This window comes from Anopheles coluzzii, chromosome 3 (genome assembly GCF_943734685.1).
Source record: "Anopheles coluzzii chromosome 3, AcolN3, whole genome shotgun sequence".
Taxonomy (NCBI): domain Eukaryota; kingdom Metazoa; phylum Arthropoda; class Insecta; order Diptera; family Culicidae; genus Anopheles; species Anopheles coluzzii.
In genome coordinates, this window is record NC_064671.1 from 38,221,846 (window position 1) to 38,241,077 (window position 19,232).

A 19,232-nucleotide genomic window follows, 5' to 3' on the forward strand; every position below is an offset into this window, starting at 1 on the left:
ATTTTCAGCTATCCATTTCCACGGATAGTGGTGCTATCCATTGGTGGCCCGTTCTAAGCGAGCTAATTAGCACACATCGATAGTTTCGATAAACCATCCGATAAATGAGCACACGACGCTAGGTGGGAGTAGAACCTACACTAATCTTTCAATAGCAGTGGGGTCTTACTTTGAAAGGAACGCCGGCGTTCCGGGCGGATGTACCAGGGGATGTTATGAGAAGAAATTAAACTTCCGCGAACTTTCCTTCGCATACGCGTATAGGATCTGTGTCGAGTGAATGCGTGCGGGGATGTGTTGTTGCATTCGCAGGCCGATAGCATTCATATCGACTGCGAATTTGCCCGTTTCCTTCCTTCCTTGCGGGATAGCACAGATGGTCTGGGCAAGATGGTAGTACATCGCACGAACGGTCTCAACGCTTCACTAAAATTGCTGACTGTGGGGAAATTTCGAAGTTTGCTATGCCTATGTCATATACAGTAAATGTGTTTGCCCTTAGCTCAAGCTTGGGCGAAGTTATTTATGGCTCGGAAACAATAAATTATTTTTACTTTCACTCAGTTTTTGTTTCATTCTGCTTTCTTCTCATAAAGGTGTTTTTACGAGAACGCTTGTCTTGTTGCGTTTGATATGCTCATGTGCACGTAGCTCGTGATTGTAATAAATTTCTCTGTCAATGAAGGATTTAGCGTATAAGTTTTTGAGAGATCATCAAACAATCTTTTTTGAGCTATCTATCTTCTCTTCAATCATTTTACGTTGGACCATTGTAGATGTTTTTTTTAATTATAATAACTTTGCTTGTGATTTTTTTATTTACGTAAAATTGTTCATTCAAGTAGTTAATGTAAAGTATAAATATTTAAAACACATAACTATTGAAATTCTACCAAACTTTCAACCTCATCGATTAACTTTTAATCGATTATTTGTCAATTGGTATTAGTGACTGCAGACTGGCGTAGTGTAGCTGAAATAGACAAAAGAAAACACAAATATAACTGAATGTGAAATGTGATCGAACGCAAAATGTTGATACTCTTGCCTAATCCGATAGTGAAGTGATTCTATCGAGGGATCTTTATTGCTGTGCTAAAAATCAACTCTTTTGTAAATACAATGGGAGAGCCGTCGCAAAGGATCGCTTCGGAACGAGAATGTTTTTCCAACGGATTATGATTGGCTCGCGTAAGCGCTCCGGCGAACGAAGGGAAAGCTAGTTCGCGCTGGTGGTCCATTCAACCGGCTAACACTTATCCGGACCGCTTCGAAATGCTATTAAATATTCATTTTGACCACATCCCAACCCTCAACACCGCCGCTGTGCCTACGCGCGTTAGGCAGACGTGCACAGGGACTTGCCTCGTGGCCGGACGCCCAATAGAATGCGCTCAGTCCAGTTGGCTGTTAGGATGTACGGGGTAGAGCAGCTTTGAATATTGCTCCCCAAAACTACGTTGCCATCCTCGCGTATTCCTATCCTTGGTGCGCTGTAGCCATAGTCCTCGTTTGGTGTAGTCGTCTAACGCCTTTAACTAGTATTGTGTTGCAAAGGCTGCTGAAGGGAAACCCATGAGCTTTGGCCTTTAATGCGCATAAATTGATAAATTATACAAACAAACAACTAAACATACAGATAAACACATATAGAGAGTATGTGTCTGTGTGTGAGTGCGGACTGTACAACCGATGCAAATGCAACCCTTGCTATGACAATGTTTTCCCGTGCACCAGGGTGCCGGAATGACCCTAATAGCTTTCAGTGGATGAGTACGACGTTCAATTGAATTCGTGTTGACCTTTTATTTGGGAACATATGAATGAGTTTCGAAACAGAAACAATGAGCTTTCTCACATACAATTACTAAGAATATCGTGAAATCTGCTTCTAGTGGGTCCTAATAGTAATGTAAAAATCTTAAACTGTGAATACAATACTACCATAGCGGTACGCTATTGTTTGCTTTAATAAAATCGATTACAAATGGCAAATGTTACATTGCCGTAATATTTAACTTTTTCAGTCCATCGTCATGAATGGTTCATACTTTGTGGAATGTGTTTTACTGAAATGTGTTTTTGTAAAACGGAATTATTTAAGAAATTTTAGTGCGATAATTTAATAGTTTAACTAGTTTTACTTGCTGTATTCTATTCCTCATAAAGCATGATTTTCATTGATTTTTTATTTATTTCTTTTACAGGTAATTGTTCAAATCTGCTTGCTTCAAACCAACCAATCTTACACTTCTTGTAATCCGTCAAAGTAAGTTTATCATTGTTTACTGAGAAACACAATAAGCATTAAGCATCAATTTGTTTACGTTAAAAGATGGAGAGCTCAGTTTATTGATTTACCATACACAGTGTGTACCGCACAGCCGTACGCGATTGGTGGACGATTCAATTGATTGGGTTGATTTGATTTGCACAGATCGGCAGACACATTATTTGTATATTCTTGTTTATTTTTTTCGTTTCATCGAGTGAGAGAATATTTGCTCGAAGCTCACTTTAAAAAGAACGAAGCGCAAAAAACAACTGTTTTTCTGTATGTGACAGTAATGATAAGTATTGCCGGTGGCGATTTCCATTCTGGCACGGTAGTGAATCAGTCGGCTGGACAAATTTTCGATGCTGCTTTTTATATTTCTTCTTTTCATACTCATGTTGCTTTCGTGCAGTGGTGTGCCCGCATCTATCTGATTTCGGTATTGTTGAAGATTGTGGTTATGGCGAGCGGTCAGTTGGAAAAAGAAAACGCCCAAACACACCGAGGCAACGATTAAACGAGGACATTTTCATTGACGCGTGATCGTTTTGCGTTGGCGTAACTTAGTGTATGTTTTGAGGGCTGAACACTAAAGAATACACAATTCAAAGAGCATTCTTAATGCAAAACAGTAACGACACTACCTCAAAAATGTTAGTGTAATTGTTGAACAATACTGATAAAATTTACTTCCAAAAAATATTTTACAAGCCTGTGTAACTTCTTGAATCAACTAAAGCTATTATCTATGTTTCGTGCAGGATTTACCATTAGTGTTTTTGTTAACATTAGTTACATGAGTGCTATGAAACTCACAAATAAACATTTGCTTGGCGATTTTTAGATGGAAAGGTCCCTTTTCCATACAGTTTTACTTGTAATGGACGACATTTCAGTATATTTTACGGCAATATTTCGGAAGTGTGATGCGGTGTCCTATGCTTTTTGTCAACTCGTCCATAACAGAGGAAGACTCACGCCAGTGTTGGACAGAGAATGTCTTCCATCATATAACCTGCTGCTAAAAGTTATGCCCGTGATTTGTTATCCGTGCCGCTTTGCTGCAAAGTTGAGCCGGTCGGTCGGTCGAATAGTGCTGGCGGCTGTGTGGCTCCTTCACTATGCCGTTGTTTGCCGTTGTACCAAGCATCACTTTTCGGTGATGTTATGTGAAAAATTTCACTACCCCATCGCTTATATGTGTGGCGTTTCTCATCACGATGAACCGCATACTTAAGGCATCACGAGCTATTTCGCATTCGGCAGCACACGGGCAGAAACTCGCATTCCGCTGCCTCGAATACCTTAGTCCTGGGCTGGGTCGGTACATCACAGCGTGTGTATGTGTGTGTGTAACGTGCACAGCACAACTCGCTACGGCGATCGTGTAGTAAACGTGTGAGTTTTCCCGCAAACCCCTCAGGGCGTTAATCCTTTCATCAACAACGGATCGGAACGGCAACTCACACGGCGGTACGGTTTAGGCGTCAAACGGAAAGTTTGTGCAGGAGTTAGCGAACATAGCGAGCCCTGGATGGCACAATGAGAATAAAGTCTAGCTAATCCCTTTTTCCCGGTGGTTTACGCTATCCTTTGAATTCTTGTTTTCGGCGAATGGGACACAGGAATCGGTGCGCTAGTAGTGCGGAACCGGAGAAGGAATGCAATCACTGTAGTTATGTAAAGTGAACGGTTATATTTTCAACAGCTGGGTAAGCTACTTCTTAGGAGCAAAAGATGTGTGGCATAGATATCAATGCTAGAAATAGAAAAGCAGCAGTAGAGTTTGCATCATATTGTCTTAATATTAAAATCATAAATTTTCCAATCATCTTCTATTTGTTTGCAAATAGAACATGAAATTTGGTAGTTACTTAAGCTGCTAACTACTTGATGCTGTGTCTGTGAGATACGTTAACACAGTTATTATACTATCGGCACAGTCAATTTGGTTGGCTGCTTTCCCTTCGCCCGCCCATCCAGTGCAGTTGCTAAAAGACATGATGTACAACCTTGTAATGGCTTCATCAATCGACCAAACAGGCGGACCAGCGCGTTTCCCCCAGCGTTGTTAACGCTGCTTGTCGCCGTTCAATCCGTTCGTTGATTGCTACGACGATCATAATCATTACACCCGTCAGTTGGAACTCGTAAAACTGTCCCACAGCACATCGTTAGAATCCCCTCGGCTGTTGCTGGATCGCTTCGTGACTCGGGAGAAAGGCCATGGAAAGCAGGAGATAGAGAGTAAGAGAGAGAGAGAGAAAAAAAAATATGTATTTTTATTAATTACGTTTCGGCTATACTCCTTAATCCGTACACAACATGCATCAATCTATTCGCGCCCAGTTTATCCCGCGCAGCTTCGGATGGGTGTTGAAAACGGAAGGCACTTGACTATCATCAGGCACATTCTTCGCGCCCTTGCGCATCCAAAATTAGCATATAAAACAAAAATCAAATTTGTTTCGGAATGCGCTCTCCAGCCGGCAGCGTAAGGGGGAGAATCCGATGAACGCACTGGACAGCGATCGAGCATAAAGTGAGTGGTGAGCTCAAAGTGAAATAATTATGCTAATGGCATTATTTAAAATATAATAAAAACATAATACTACTAAAGACAACAACGCATGGTGTTTTGCTATGGCAAAAGGCAAAAAGTTACATCATTTTGTCGGAAATATCACATGTGTCATATGCAGAACGGTACAATACCCTACGAGTATAAGTGCAGTCAGTTTAATATTAAACTTCAAACATTTCCACTACCTTCAAGTGCATTTCCGTACAAATCTACCGAAACGGGGTCTATTATTAGCGAATAAAAATGTGGCACGAACCTATTAAATTTTAATTACCCCTATAAAGTGTATCTTGATCTGCATCTTTCATCTTTTCGGTTACTTTTTTTTGGCGAGCTTGGCAGCGATGCTATGGCTATGGACATTTAGTGAATGATTCGCATGCAAACCAATCTGCATACACACGTATTCGAGGGTTCCGTGTGCCCCCTCCCACCCATCCCCCCCCCCCCAACTCCTGGGATGGTTTCTTGTTTCCCTTACCCGTGCTCGCCTCCTTTGACAGAGATATTTTGGCCACCGATGGCGCTGGAGACGGACGAACCGGGTGGGGACAGGAGCTTAATGAATGCAAATAGTATGCAGTAGCCGTGAATAAATGCATGTCAACCATGGAAGAGATGGCCAGACATACTCTCACACATATATTCACACACACACACATTGGAAAATGGCTAACCGTGCGCTTGAAGCGCTTAGTAGCCGCCTGTCCGGCATACGTGCAGATTCCGTCTTTGTGTCCACTAATAACGCTGAATACAATCGTGTTAACTGCAAAACACCGATTAACACGTTTACGGTGTCACATTCAGCGATCGTCCCGTAGCGGGTAGTGAAAATGCACTGTTAAAGACCGGTTGCGGTGGTGGTTTGCCCCTGCAATCACCTTCCCAGTGTCAAGGTTATGCGTTGCTTTCATGATGTAATACGCTTACGCAAGTGGCATCCTTCAGCAACCCGGAGAGAAACTGGTATCCGTGAGAGTTTTACCAAGCATGTTTAACGCTCATGCCGTGCGACTTACCCGTGAGTGTAGGAAGGTTATTAAAAGTAACACAACTTTCACCGAAGCCCGAAGACATACCGGTCAATCTGCCAGTTGAAATACGATGCCTCCCAAGCCGAACGTTCCCAGGACCGGCAATGATCGTAAGAAAATCAATCAATTAATCAATTGCCCAGGGAATGATTAAATATTGCAACATCAGATGATAAATTAAACTTCACTGTATAGGCAGTACCGAATTGTGGGTGATAAGATTACTGAACGATGCCTTACATTTCCTGACCACCTGCTAATACGCCAGCTGCCGTAACAAGATACGGACGCAAGGTTTTAACTAATCTGCCCCGCGAGGCCATTCCTTATCCACGGTAGCACGTTACGAATTGCAGTCAATTTAGTAATATGATAAATACTGGTGGGTTACCTACTAAATGGCGCACACACACGCAATATTTTAAACGTAAACACAAAACACGCCTTATCTGTTGTTCAAATGTTTTTGGGTGGTGCGTTATAATCTTGACCCTCGGACGGTGCAATAAAACAGCAAAAATTTTTGAATGGCAAGCAGAAGTTTAATCGGATGATAACGAAGCGCGTTTGAAAATCTATCCGAATGAGAACCGATAAATTGATTAACGCACGTTAACCGAGTCAGTAGTTTTGCGGTGAGTGCGCGTACGACTAGCTGACAATTGTTTGAAACCAACAAAAAGTCTATACAAAATGAAGAGCCTGTTCGTTTGTTTGCTGCTGGCGCTGGCAGGGCAGGTAATGCGTTTAGTAAAGGTGAACTGTGGAAAGGATGTGAGTTAACAACATTTCATCTTCAGTCTCTCGCTCAAAGCCAAGATGAGTTCGTTGAGTATCTGCTGGAGATCCAAAGCCAGGCTGAATCGGTCCATCAGCTGATGGAGGGTACGTTCGACAATGTTCGCTTCTCGATGAGTGATGAACTGGTTGAGCTGAACCGTCAGTTGATTGGCCGCATGAACGAAGCCCTGGAGGAGGTCGAACAGATCCGTGAGGATACGGAAGCGTTCGTCGGAGAGTCGTCCGCTCCTGCTTCCTGTGTCGACGTAGCCGTCGCTAACTGGGCTGTCGAAATCGAAGGAGTCGGACAGGCTCTGTCGCGTTGCGCAAGTCGCGCCAACATTCAGATCACCTCGCGTACCGCCGATGTTCATGCTGCTCTGGAGGCCGCTCAGGTTCAATCGACGGAGCTGCAGAACATTGTCGTCCGCGGATTCATTGACTGGAACGCAATTGACTACACGGAGCGTATTTCGGAAATTGTGGGAGCTCAGATTCAGGAAAAGTACGACTATTTCCAGAGAATCACTCAGCCCAACTTGGAGCGCGTTCTGCAGGGCATTTTCGATCTGGATGATAATCTGCTGCCTGAGATCGTGACCTGTGTCAATCGCGGTGTGGAGCGTTTCAACAACTACGGCCGTGTCATCCGCGACACGCTGTTCTTCTGCTCGCAATAATTGTATGGTGCGGAGTATTTTTTGTTTAATAATCTGTCTTACTGTAATCGCTGCTAAACAAATATTTGTTGAATAACATAACTGTACTGACTCATTAATGATATGATATCACGCAGTATATTATGGGCAAAGAACGTGTTAATTGAATCTTTTCGCCTATTTACAACTACATCTGTGCTCTAAATGATATCTACGATTATTCCATTGGTAAGAATGTTTGGTAAATTTCTTTTCGCTCTCATTATTGAAAGAGAAATTCCAAATCAGTCAAAACTGTTACACGTTTTTATTGAAATGTCTTATCAATTGCGTAAAGAGGAAGTTGTAAAACTGTTGACAACGACTTATCAGTAAAAAATCTGCCCACCACTCGTGCAAAACTGACGTGGCGTTTCCCTTCACTCGGCTTGACGCACAAGGTAATGTTTTCGACTTTTGATCCATATTTCCTGCCAAACAAATTGTTGCATGATTTGCAGTTTAACCACATCCTGGAATTTGCCTGAAATATTTTTCTCTGTAGACCCTGTGCTGGTGACCTTACCACCGATATTCAGTGGAAGCGTGTGTGAGAGTGGGTCGTATTTTCGTGATTTCAATTCCCTTAAATTACGCTGTCCTCGATTCGACCAACCTTCGCTCAGCCCTGATCTCTGATCGAATCGTGAGTTTAATTTTCTAGATCGCCCACGCCTTCTGTCCCCTTTGGACGGGGTTCGACTATTTCCCATGTGGTCACAACATCATAGCGAAGAATTAAGGAAGTATTCCACTGAGTCAGGATTAATGCGGTTCATTACATAAGCTTCTTTTTTTCTCTCTTTCCCGGAAGGTTATCGTACCATTGACGCAATATTACATCTTGTGATTTAGGAAACAGAGTAAAAAATGCTTCCTTGGTATATAGCTGTCATTGAAGAGTTGGAACGAGATGGTTAGTGTTTGACACGCTCTGCTTCGATATATAGCCACGGGGCTACGAAAATTGTCTCGTCATTAGTCGTTTTGCCGATAAAGCGTAATTATCTTAATACCACCCTATATTGCTTGTTTTATCAGCACCGTGCTCTCTGTACCCGGCGGTCCGAAGTGTGTGTGTTTCTGGTACTATCTGCCAATAATGCTGAAATGATTAGACAAGCGGTCCACTTACCCATGCGAAGGGGCAAACCATTTCCTAATCAGCGCCCGGTGCTCGCCACGATTATGGTGCTGATCGGAAGGACTCGAAGGAATGAGGCTGTTCCGAATCGAAGTTGGCGATAAAGGTTAGCCTAGCTTTAGTTGAGTTCGTTCGAGTGGGAACGCGCGGAGGGCAGTGACAAGCGGAGCAGTAGATGATGTGATTAAATTAAGGGCACACAAATTGGTGGGTCTCTAGAATTTGTAAAATGCTCCACAATTGGTGGTGCGCCGGCGATAAGACGCCGGACGATCGTATCGGTCAGTTTCAAACGATATCCGGTCAGCGGTAACACCCTTTAAACTGCATTGTGCTACGAGGTTTGGGATTAGTTTGAAAGCAGTCGCTCTCCAAGGTGGAACCGATTCGCGGAAAGAAGTAAATCAGTGACCATGAAGAGTTTGTTCGTTTGTTTGCTGCTGGCCCTGGCCGGTCAAGTGAGTGTACCATTAAGAAGGGTGGTTTTATTTTGTTCCTATTGCATCGATTGGTGATTGGTTTTGCTTTCTTGATTGTTTCGTTTCGTGTAGTCGCTTGCTCAAAGCCAAGATGAGTTCGTGGAGTATCTGCTGGAGATCCAGTACCAGGCGGAAGCCATCCATCAGCTGATGGAGGGTACGTTCGACAATGTCCGCTTCTCGATGAGCGACCAGCTGGTTGAGCTGAACCGTCAGTTGATTGGCCGCATGAACGAAGCCCTGGAGGAGGTCGAACAGATCCGTGAGGATACGGAAGCGTTCGTCGGAGAGTCGTCCGCTCCTGCTACCTGTGTTAATGTAGCCACCGCCAACTGGGCTATCGAAATCGAAGGAGTCGGACAGGCTCTGTCGCGTTGCGCCAGCCGCGCTAACATTCAGATCACCTCGCGTACCGCCGACGTTCATGCTGCTCTGGAGGCCGCTCAGGTTCAATCGACGGAGCTGCAGAACATTGTCGTCCGCGGATTCATTGACTGGAACGCGATTGACTACACTGAGCAGATCTCGGCTATTGTGGGAGCTCAGATTCAGGACAAGTACGATTACTTCACCAGAATCACTCAGCCCAACTTGGAGCGCACTCTGCAGGCTATTTTCGATCTGGATGATAACCTGCTGCCTGAAATCGTGACCTGCGTCGATCGCGGTGTGGAACGTTTCAACAACTACGGCCGTGTCATCCGCGACACGCTGTTCTTCTGCTCGCAGTAAGACATGTTGTAACGGGAAGAGTAAGAATAGCAATACACAAACATTAAAATATATGTATAAAGAATCGATTGAGTCACGAGAAAGAATGCTGTTTATCAACAAAACCATTGCAAAATCATTCACAAATCATTCCTTAAACATTCAGCTTGACACTTGCCATGTCATCAAATTATTAAGCCGTTATCTTTCGGTTTGTTGCTTACGCACGGTTCATTTATTGACGTTTGTTCATCACGCATGTAAGAAGCGCAATAGCTGTTGGAAAATGCATGGTTATCGGTTTTGGCACGGCATAACAATTTCTTAGGGCGTTTTCCCGGTTTTCTTGATATCGTTTCGATTTTAAGGTTCCTCAAGGTTTTTTATACAATCCGCCACTAGCATGCGCATTATTGCACCCCTGCCAATTGACCATTTGCTACCATTCAAAAGGTCAAGCGTAAGACGCTCACTCAATCACTTTCTACCGGAGTGGAGCGGCTGGTGACAGTTTTGGAACATACATAGCGTGCACATCATCGAGTCCGTAAATTTTAGCGGATGAATGAAAAACTAAACCAACCGTAAGCGTATGCAAGCAAGCGTACATGTATGTGTGTGTGTGTGGGTGTGTGCATACGTTAGTTTGAAAGTAGCGTGTTCGTGTGTGGGCATATCGGTGCGCTTCAACGCGTGTGGCAGGAAGTGAGAAAATTCGCCACGCTTCCACTTCCGCCCAGCTGGGAAGCAAATTCCCTCCCTCGGCATGGCGGCGACAGACAACGACGGCGGCTTGATGCGATGGTGGCGCTATCATACGCGTCATAAGCAGCGGGTTTCGGTCTCACTCTCAATGACACTCCGGTACGGGAAAATCCGGTATGTCCGCTAGTAGCTATTCCCGAACGAGACCGGCTGATCGTCTAGCTGTCGGACAAAATTTGTCTGGCTGTCTGATGGTGAAATGCTTGCTTCCTCGCATTTATGGATTTTGCTCGTGTTGCAAACATGAGGAGGATCGGGAGTGGTCGGGGAGGTAGATTGTCCGTCTCGCGTGCAGCATCCAACTGTTGGTGAGAAGTTATTTATTAGATAATAAACAAAATTTCATTACGTCGGCGTCGCGCTCGGAACGCATCGGCCTGTGAACCAGGGACCTTTCTCCACGTTTGCTGGACCATCCTCAACATTGTATCCGTCAGATTGCTAGGCAAGGTTTTCTTGACAGCAGTTGGACGCAACGCAATCCTCGCGACAAGTGTGTGCGTATGGCTTTTGCATCAACTTATTTGCGTGTGGTTGTGCAGTACAGATGTTGTTTGCATGTTGTTTTGACGCAAATGATGTTCGATCGTTAAACTAATTGAAATGTTGTAAATTTAATGTCAACGTTAAGTAAACTGGCATTTGCGCGCTATTGAATACAACAGTACATGGAAAAAAAAACTTTAAATAAACACCAAAGTGTGTCTAATAATAGAGTAAAATTATAACTGTCCTGTACTGGTGCTATCCATTCTGTCCATAATATTTAATAGCTGTTGAGTTTTGCTGTTGTGTGCTTTATTTGAAGAAAAAAACACGCCCTCATTCTCGTTATAATCCAGTACGATGACCAAACAGGAAACCGCACCACCACGTCTGGCTTGGAAGGAAAATGAGAAAACAAAACGTAAAGATCAGTAGCCATCCCCCTCGTAAAACCTAACGAAGGAGCGCGGCCATTAGCATAACTGATGACATTGCACTTAACCCCTCTATACCGCGCTCGCTCCAGTCTGTGTGTAGCTGTGCTGAGTGGGAGCACTTAGAATGTGATCTCTTGACCTGTTTGGATGTGCTATTTTCCCTGTAATGTCGGGATTGATCGTTGCTTTCTCAAAGCTTTCTAGGACACTGGGTTACATTACAACTCAAAAAACAAAGATGAATGCAATGTTGTTGTGATAATGATGATAGTCAAATGCAGGCGGCTGTGCATCCATATCCACATAATGCCAATGTAAAACTTTATGATGCTAGGTAGCAAAGTAAGGGTAGGACATTTGCATATAAATTATTAGTTACTATGTTTCATCCTAACATTACCATAGCTTGTACTTCACACCGCTTAACCCTTGTACGCACAATAAGGAAACAATATTACAGATTTAAATTCTACGTAGTTGTTTGTGCCGTTTTTGCACAAACAAGTTTTAATCACTCGGGGTACAGAACTTTTCGTTTGGTATTTACGCCACAGATGGCACCGCGATGCTGTGGCCAATCAAACTGATACCATAATTTATCGACTCCGTTATTGTTTTGCTCGCCGGAGTTATTTATTGATTTAAGCTGATAATTTTGCATAAGTACATCGATATATGGAAGTAATTTTATCGCTATTGAACTTAAGCTTGTCGCTGTGCATGCAGCTGAACATGTCGAGTTCAAACTGCTTTAAAATTAATCCCATTGCTTGCTTTAATGATGATGCCGATCATGGTAGCAATTGTGGTCAGCAAATAAATTGGTTGTTCAAGGTCAGCAACGGTGGAGAAGGAATTTGTAAATTTATATTTGAAAGTTTTATAATTTTAAAACGCTTTAAACAATTCGCTGCTCGTAAATCATAACATATTGGAAATGAAACAAACTCGTTAGACCGCTCACTATAATGCCTAGGATTATTAGAGCCATGTTTATTACAACTCCACTACACTTTATTGCATTGCTACGGCTTTCATATGAGAATTCTTCCTATTGCCAATCAATGCGACACACATCGGTGAAGCGCATGATTTATCGAAGGACAAATGTTGTATCACCAGGTCACAAGTGGTTCCAACTGGTTGAAATTTGTTTAATGGCACCGACGTGACTCGGAGGAGCAAGAAAGATCGTTTAATTCTAGCAGGCAATTGACTTCTGATCTTCGGTGGAAACAATTTATTTCGACGGCACTGTCATCATATCACCGTTTCGCTGCGTTGTATCGCCGGCTGGAATGGGACATGCTGGTCGAAGCGTTACTTAAGTAAATTGTACTGGTTTGACCTTTATGCGAGATATGAGACGGTAAACATTCACCGGTCAAAGGCTTTTAACGAGGTTTGGAAGATGTTTTTATTTTGGATTTTTAGTTCTTCAACCACGTTATGTGATTATTGAAAGTAAGAAGACAACAAAAGTATTTAATGTAATATTTAAAAAATATATATACATGTAGTTGTGTTGGTATTAATATATAAACGATAACATGGATACAACCAGCAAGTATGTTAAAACATTTGATGTACAGTCGATTTCCAAACAATATATTTTATTAAATTTGCGTTCAAAATCAATATACGACCTATGAACTATTTCCGGTTTCCATAGTCACTCAATGGTTAGCATCTTTAAGCAGATCTAAGCGTTATGTTTTCGTAAATAATCGCATCGTATGTACTGGGAGGTACTGAGTTGTTCAGGTGTGTGAGAGTGCTTCACTAGAAGAGGTAATACGAAAATATGACTCGATTAACGGGATATCGTTCCTAGAATTCAACAGCATAGCTTTCCCCCGTTGGGCTAATTTTATGACTAGCATGGAATTGTATATGTAACCAGCAGTGGATAGGCTGCTGTTGAATGGTACTGCAAATATCAAATCTACAACAGATGTTATGCTTCGAGCATGGCTCATAGACAGAACGGTTTGGTGTTATTAAGCCTAATTCTATTGTAAAGGATTGTATGTATTCATGCCTGATTCATTGTTGTTGTTAGGAGGAGATATTTCACTTGGCTTAACGTCGTCAATAACTTTCAGGCATATTGATGCCTTTATGCTGCATCTGAATGATTGGGCATGAACAATGCGATGAGATGGAAGATTGTTTCAACTGAAATATTCTTGGAATGAACCTGAATCAGAAAATTCAAAACAAAGTACAGTACCGAGTAAACATGGAAGTTCACAATCCATACAGCCTTTCATAGCCGTAGTCGAGCCACTGTTGGTTCATTTATTACGTCAATAGTGTGATTGTTTCAAATATCATACAAGTTACCCAAATGACAATCCGTGTACAGAAGTATTTTTTAATAAAACATTACAATACAACAAAAACAAAGCAGAACGCGCTTCGAGAACCAGAAGCAGAAAGCAAGCAAACGATAATAACGAGGCAAAGCGCAGAAATTAATTACAACAATTACACTCAGATAACGAACATCTGTTGTTTGGAAGCTTCGAAGCTGTTGCATAATTATGCTGATAATTTCATTTATCTTGCTGCGGTGTTTGGTGCCTTTTGGCAACAGTCAAAACGACCCCGCAGCTTGTTGTTCCGCTGAGGGTACCATGAAGGTGAACGATTGCTCCACGGGCCCCAACAGATTGTTCGTATGGTGGCAGCGGTTTCTTTCACTATTATTCCTGCGAGCCATTCAGATCGTATTTCAAATGCTTCCGTTCTAGTTATTTTGCTCGAATTGAAATAAGTGCTTGCTTTCATTCGGCAGAGGTTGTTGCAACGACCCGGTAAAAAATAGTTATAAACCGACTTCACCAGCTGGATGAAAACAATTTGCTCGATTTCAGCTGTTTCCGGCGAAGTGGGGAATCATGCTCCCGGGTAAGGGAGTAATGAAGTGAGAAATAATAAAGATTGAAATATTGGACGGAAGTGCGCATCAGATCAATGCGAGCCCCTAACCTTACGCCCAACGCGTTTACGAAAATCTATTTGCGCTTATTAAAGTGCAGGCAGGGTATGTTGTTTGATTGCTTACCTTTAATTTTCCGATTGTTGTTTTGGGCGTAATTTTCGCGGTATCGAGTAACATCTTGCCACGGTGAATAGCATTCAGTAGTATTAAAGTTCAATACACCTACTACGGGTAGGTAATTATTTAGCACACACGTTGATACTAACGATAATGTTAATGGCAATTGCTATGGTTATTGATTGAATAAACGAAAAAAAAACAAACGTTAACTGGATGGATATGGTTTCATTAATGGGATATAATATTTGATTGATTTGCCTTTTTGCGCTTACATTTCAGCTTATGTTAGCTGCGTGTGGAAAGATTTATGCATATCTTTTTATCCTCTGTTTTTAATAACGTTACTGTTCAGTGTTAGCAGTTTTTTTTTTGTGTGCGCTTTCTCGTATGTAAACTGTAATTATGGCACCAGCGAAACATTTGCAATAATCATGTGTAATGAATGATAGTATTCAATCAATCACCTCAGCGTAATCTACTCAATAAGTGATTCGTTGAGCACAATCAGTCGAGCACCACCTGTGGAATCATCAATCAAGCAGTGCCACTTTTTAAACTTTTACTGAAACTACGCTACTTTTACTTGAATAGATGGCCCGGTTGGCTGGCTCTTGTGCTGCACTGGAGCCCTTGAACTAGTGAAGCATCCCAATGGGCCCGGGTAACGTTTGCTTGCCATGAGAACACACCACTAGCGTCTCGCTGTGCAAACACTCCATTGATAAAGTTGATGATGTATTGAACAGAATAGACAGTATTTCTACAGTGTACCATCGTATAATGTTTCGCTAGGTCATGGACACATTTCCTGGTGTATGAACGCACGTTGCTCTGTCATTTGGTTCCCTTTCCAATCGCTTCTTGGAGCTCGTTCAAGTTAAGAACAAAACACTCACCCGGTGGAGGATCTGCGGCTTGACAGCAATTAATGCCTACGAGTGTTTTTGTTCGTTGTTTTGTTCGATGGTTTAGTTATTTTCTCTCTTTGTCTTGCCTTTTTGTCGGTGTTGCAGATGTGTTCTCATACCCCATTCCGTAAGGTGTAACACAACCAATGCAGTCGCCATATCGATGGTTAATCTGAATAGACTGAAACTTCTGTCACGCAGCGCGATCGCGTGTCCATCAACCAACTGTCATTTGGACAGGCAGGCAAGCCAGATAAACGATGCAAAAATTACTCAATACGCTACCATCATGGCACGCAGAACGAAATGTTACTTTCGCCCTCAAGCGAATGGTGACTGTTGATTGAATGGGGGAAAAGAGAGGCACGCAGACCAGGCTAGTCGCTTAATATATTATGCTAGAAGGCTTAAATATTTAAAATAATTACGGCAAACAGTTTGCTGCCATTGAAGGTCGCCGGTATGGAAATGTAATTCATTCGTTAGCACTGTACAGGTATTATGACTCGTGAATAATTATCTTGCAGGATACTCTGGATTTCCAACAGCACCCTGTTTCCTGGGAAGGTCGGATGGATAGTACGTAGAGCTTATCGTACAAGCAGCAGTCAGAATCATTTATTGATATGGAAGATAGGCTGCTGTCAGATGCAATCACGATCGCACTAGGGTCGCATACCGCTGTTGGGTAACTCGAGTAAACAAACCCACACTCTGCCTTTGCTCGGGGACATTCGGGCCCGTATTGTGTGTTTGAACTGGTCTTTCGATGCACCTGGCATGGCAAAATTTGATCAGTGTATCATATTCATTAATAATTTGCTTGCTGCGTTCAACAGAACCGGGTAGAAAGACACACAACATTAATCTTGGAAAACTGTGGATGGAACATCATGAAATACCATGAAGCAATTACAAGTGGTTGAATGTTGGTACGTTGGCGCAAAATATTACTATTCAATTTAAACTCTCCCATAACATAATTTCAAACCCTTTGGAGTAATCAGTAATTAACAGAGGCAACTAGAAGTAAGTTGTGTAAATGTAAGGAAATTGAAAAAAAAGCATTTACAAAAGCAAGTGCAACTCTCCTGTTCTTACACAATTGCGGCCACCACCAACACAATCTACCAACTATCTGATGGCGAATGGGACATCGTCACGAACTGACCAATGCATACCGCCAACCAATAAAGATTATTATCTCACTTGGTCGGTCAGGTCAGTAGAGCTTACTCGTGTAGGTACTGTCTATGTCATCGTGCGGGAAGGACAGATATACAGTCGACAATCTGAAAAACTCAAGAACCCCGCTTGTTTATAATGAGCCTGATTGAAGATGAGCCGGAATTTATGGCTCTACGTGGTGGCCTGGTGAGCTCAGCCTTACACCGTGGCTTACGATCCAAACGGCTGAATGACTCAAACGTCGTGCTTTTCAGTTTGCTTGCTTATTTATAGATAGCTGTCGTGGCATGGTCATGTTATATCCGCATTGTGAATTCCAGTTTTAGAATGAATATGTATAAAATTTCGTTGAACTTAATGTCGATTTTTACATTGGTTTTTAATCAAATAAAGTTCACGTTTATTCATCATTCGTATAATTCTTGCTAATAGTCTCAAAATTATCAATATCAATTTGATAAACTGCACATGTGCATAAGTTATTCTAAATTACATCATATTTATTAACATCTTTAGCATGTCCATAAATGTATTTCAACTTTCACTTGTTTGATGTAAACTTCCGCTAAGCAAAGTATCCCTCTGCCTGTACGTTAGTCTACCCGCAGTATCGAACCCGAAGCAGCAACACAGCATGGTCGTTGCGGCTGTTAATGAGCATTGGATGATAAAGGATCGTCAAAACTTTTCCCATCTTCATTTTGGGCAGTGCGTAAGCACTCTAGCCCTACGCAGAGCAAGGCAAATCGGAAATGCTCGTAATGAAAAATCATCTCGTACGGTACCCTTGGAGTACTTCCGTTTTCCGATTAACCACATGCTACGGGGGTGAGTGAGCTTTCGCTCTTTTTGGGTTCGTTTATGTAGCAAACTAGTTACAAAAACGCTGATTCAATAACGGACCCGTATGTTGGGTTCTCGGAATCAGAAACTGGTATTTTCCACGCCTACGGGGCCCTGCCTTGAGATTTGACCACACGCACAAGTTTGCAAATGCAAAACGAAAGGAAGGAAAAGTGAAGTCAACGAGTGTCCCGTTCGCTTTCAGTGTCGGTTGAAACTAGTTATCAACATTTCTGACGCTCCTTCTACATACACAACACAAGGTTCTCTCCGTTAAATTATGCAAAGATTCTACCTTAGCATGAAGCATACATGCTGCGTGAGAATACCAACACCACAGCAGCACAAAAATCACGGTAACCGGTCAAAGCTCTTAACGGGCCATGTAGAATTTGTGCAATCGGGCATCATCGCGCTTTAAATACAGGCAGACTCCAAGATAGTCCAATTTCCAGATAGGCACAACACGCTCACACAATGCCCAAGAACGACAACGACCTCCCAAAAAACCGGTTGATACCGCAACGCTTGTCCACCGTCCACCAGTGCGTCAATGCGCGCAGCATTAGGTGTGGTTAGCAGTAGGCTTTGCCAGGTCGTGTTTTCTTCTGTTATTGGATCTGGTTGACCAGCTAGAACAAACTTATCTTCATCGTTGCCGAAACTGCATACGGTTGGCGGGGCAAAACGCAGGGTCGTGGGAACGTGCGGTAAAGCCATCGTCTGATAAGCGGGCTCACATTTCCACAGCCCATTTGCAGAATCCATGAACTGTGCGATCAATGACATTGTCTCTCTGACGTTTCTGGCTAGCTTCTCGGCCCTTACGGGCGCATAAGCGGTTTGGTGCGATATGGATAACGTTCATGGCTTTCGCCGGTGTTGTCGCAGCCGCTTTAGCCGTTGTTGGATGTCGTAGATCGTGCGAGCGTCTTTTGTGGAAGTCGGCGGAAACATCAGGCAGAATGAGGGGCGTCAGTGTGGCAGTAATTTACGACCTATTGGAATCACCCGGGAACTTCCCGGTCCGCCAACTTTGAGGCACTTGAAAACCGACCCTCTCGAACGGTAGCGATTTGTTCGATTGGTTGACCTTTTTTTCTGTAATTCTGAAACCTTTTCTTTCCCACCTGCAGCCTCTACTGCTAGTCTCGCTCATCTTGTTCTTTTATTTTGCTAACTGCCTGGTACCGGGCTGAACAAATCTGTGTCGCTAACAGCAGTACGAGGACCTACGCGAGTTGGGACTGGAAAAGGTCTCATAAAAGTATGATTTATGCTAGTCCATTTCGATGCTTGAGTGCTTGCCCAAAAAAAAAGAAAAAAGGAAAATTGCGTTCCAGGGGGTGGCGATCGAGATAAAGTTGCAAGTGAATCCATTTGCCACGGATACGGAACAGTTTTAGAAACTTCCGTATCAGCTTCACTTTTTCATGATATTTTCACTTACCTGCGTATGTATGTTAAGCCCACAAAAAGGGTGGGCTTTCCGATTGTGAGCTCCAATCTCGATCCATCCGGTGTGAACTTTTTGCTGGAAAGTTTTTCGGACAACAGTAGCGAGTGAATTGTTAACCTACTTTGCCAATTCTGGAATATTAAGTACCAAACTAATGCTAAAACTGCCTGAGGGGTGGTGACCTGCTTTGCTTTCGGTTTTTGGTTCTGGTTAAATACTACTAAAAGGATTCCTAAAGCCTCTATCCTAACATGCCTTCAAAGCTTTTAAACATACAATGAAAGGTTAAGTGATAAATAAAAGATTTCATAACAATATGTTGAGTAAAGTATTTTGTTGCATTTTATCTTAATTTGATGAGTTTACGAATA

The 19,232-nt window shown here is 42.6% G+C and overlaps 3 protein-coding genes across 10 annotated transcripts in view; all 3 read left to right on the forward strand.

Moving 5' to 3' along the window:
- Positions 1-9,782, forward strand: part of LOC120957747 (uncharacterized) — a 457,854-nt gene extending 448,072 nt beyond the window's left edge. Inside the window, exons 2-3 of one of the 2 annotated variants that reach the window (XM_049608391.1) lie at positions 8,916-8,976; positions 9,070-9,782. In XM_049608391.1, the coding sequence (XP_049464348.1) occupies positions 8,932-8,976; positions 9,070-9,729 (705 nt within the window). In that variant the 5' untranslated portion in view covers positions 8,916-8,931 and the 3' untranslated portion in view covers positions 9,730-9,782. Of the gene's footprint in view, positions 1-8,831; positions 8,977-9,069 lie in introns of those variants that run through there. The other variant, XM_040380100.2, reaches the window with a different exon arrangement.
- Positions 1-19,232, forward strand: part of LOC120957744 (pseudouridylate synthase RPUSD2-like) — a 203,896-nt gene that overhangs the window by 135,055 nt on the left and 49,609 nt on the right. The window lies entirely within an intron of this gene.
- LOC120957748 (uncharacterized) lies at positions 6,500-7,437 on the forward strand. Its single transcript, XM_040380101.2, has 2 exons — positions 6,500-6,634; positions 6,697-7,437. Exons 1-2 carry the CDS (start codon positions 6,590-6,592, stop codon positions 7,354-7,356), a joined length of 705 nt encoding a protein of 234 aa, XP_040236035.1. The 5' UTR covers positions 6,500-6,589; the 3' UTR covers positions 7,357-7,437.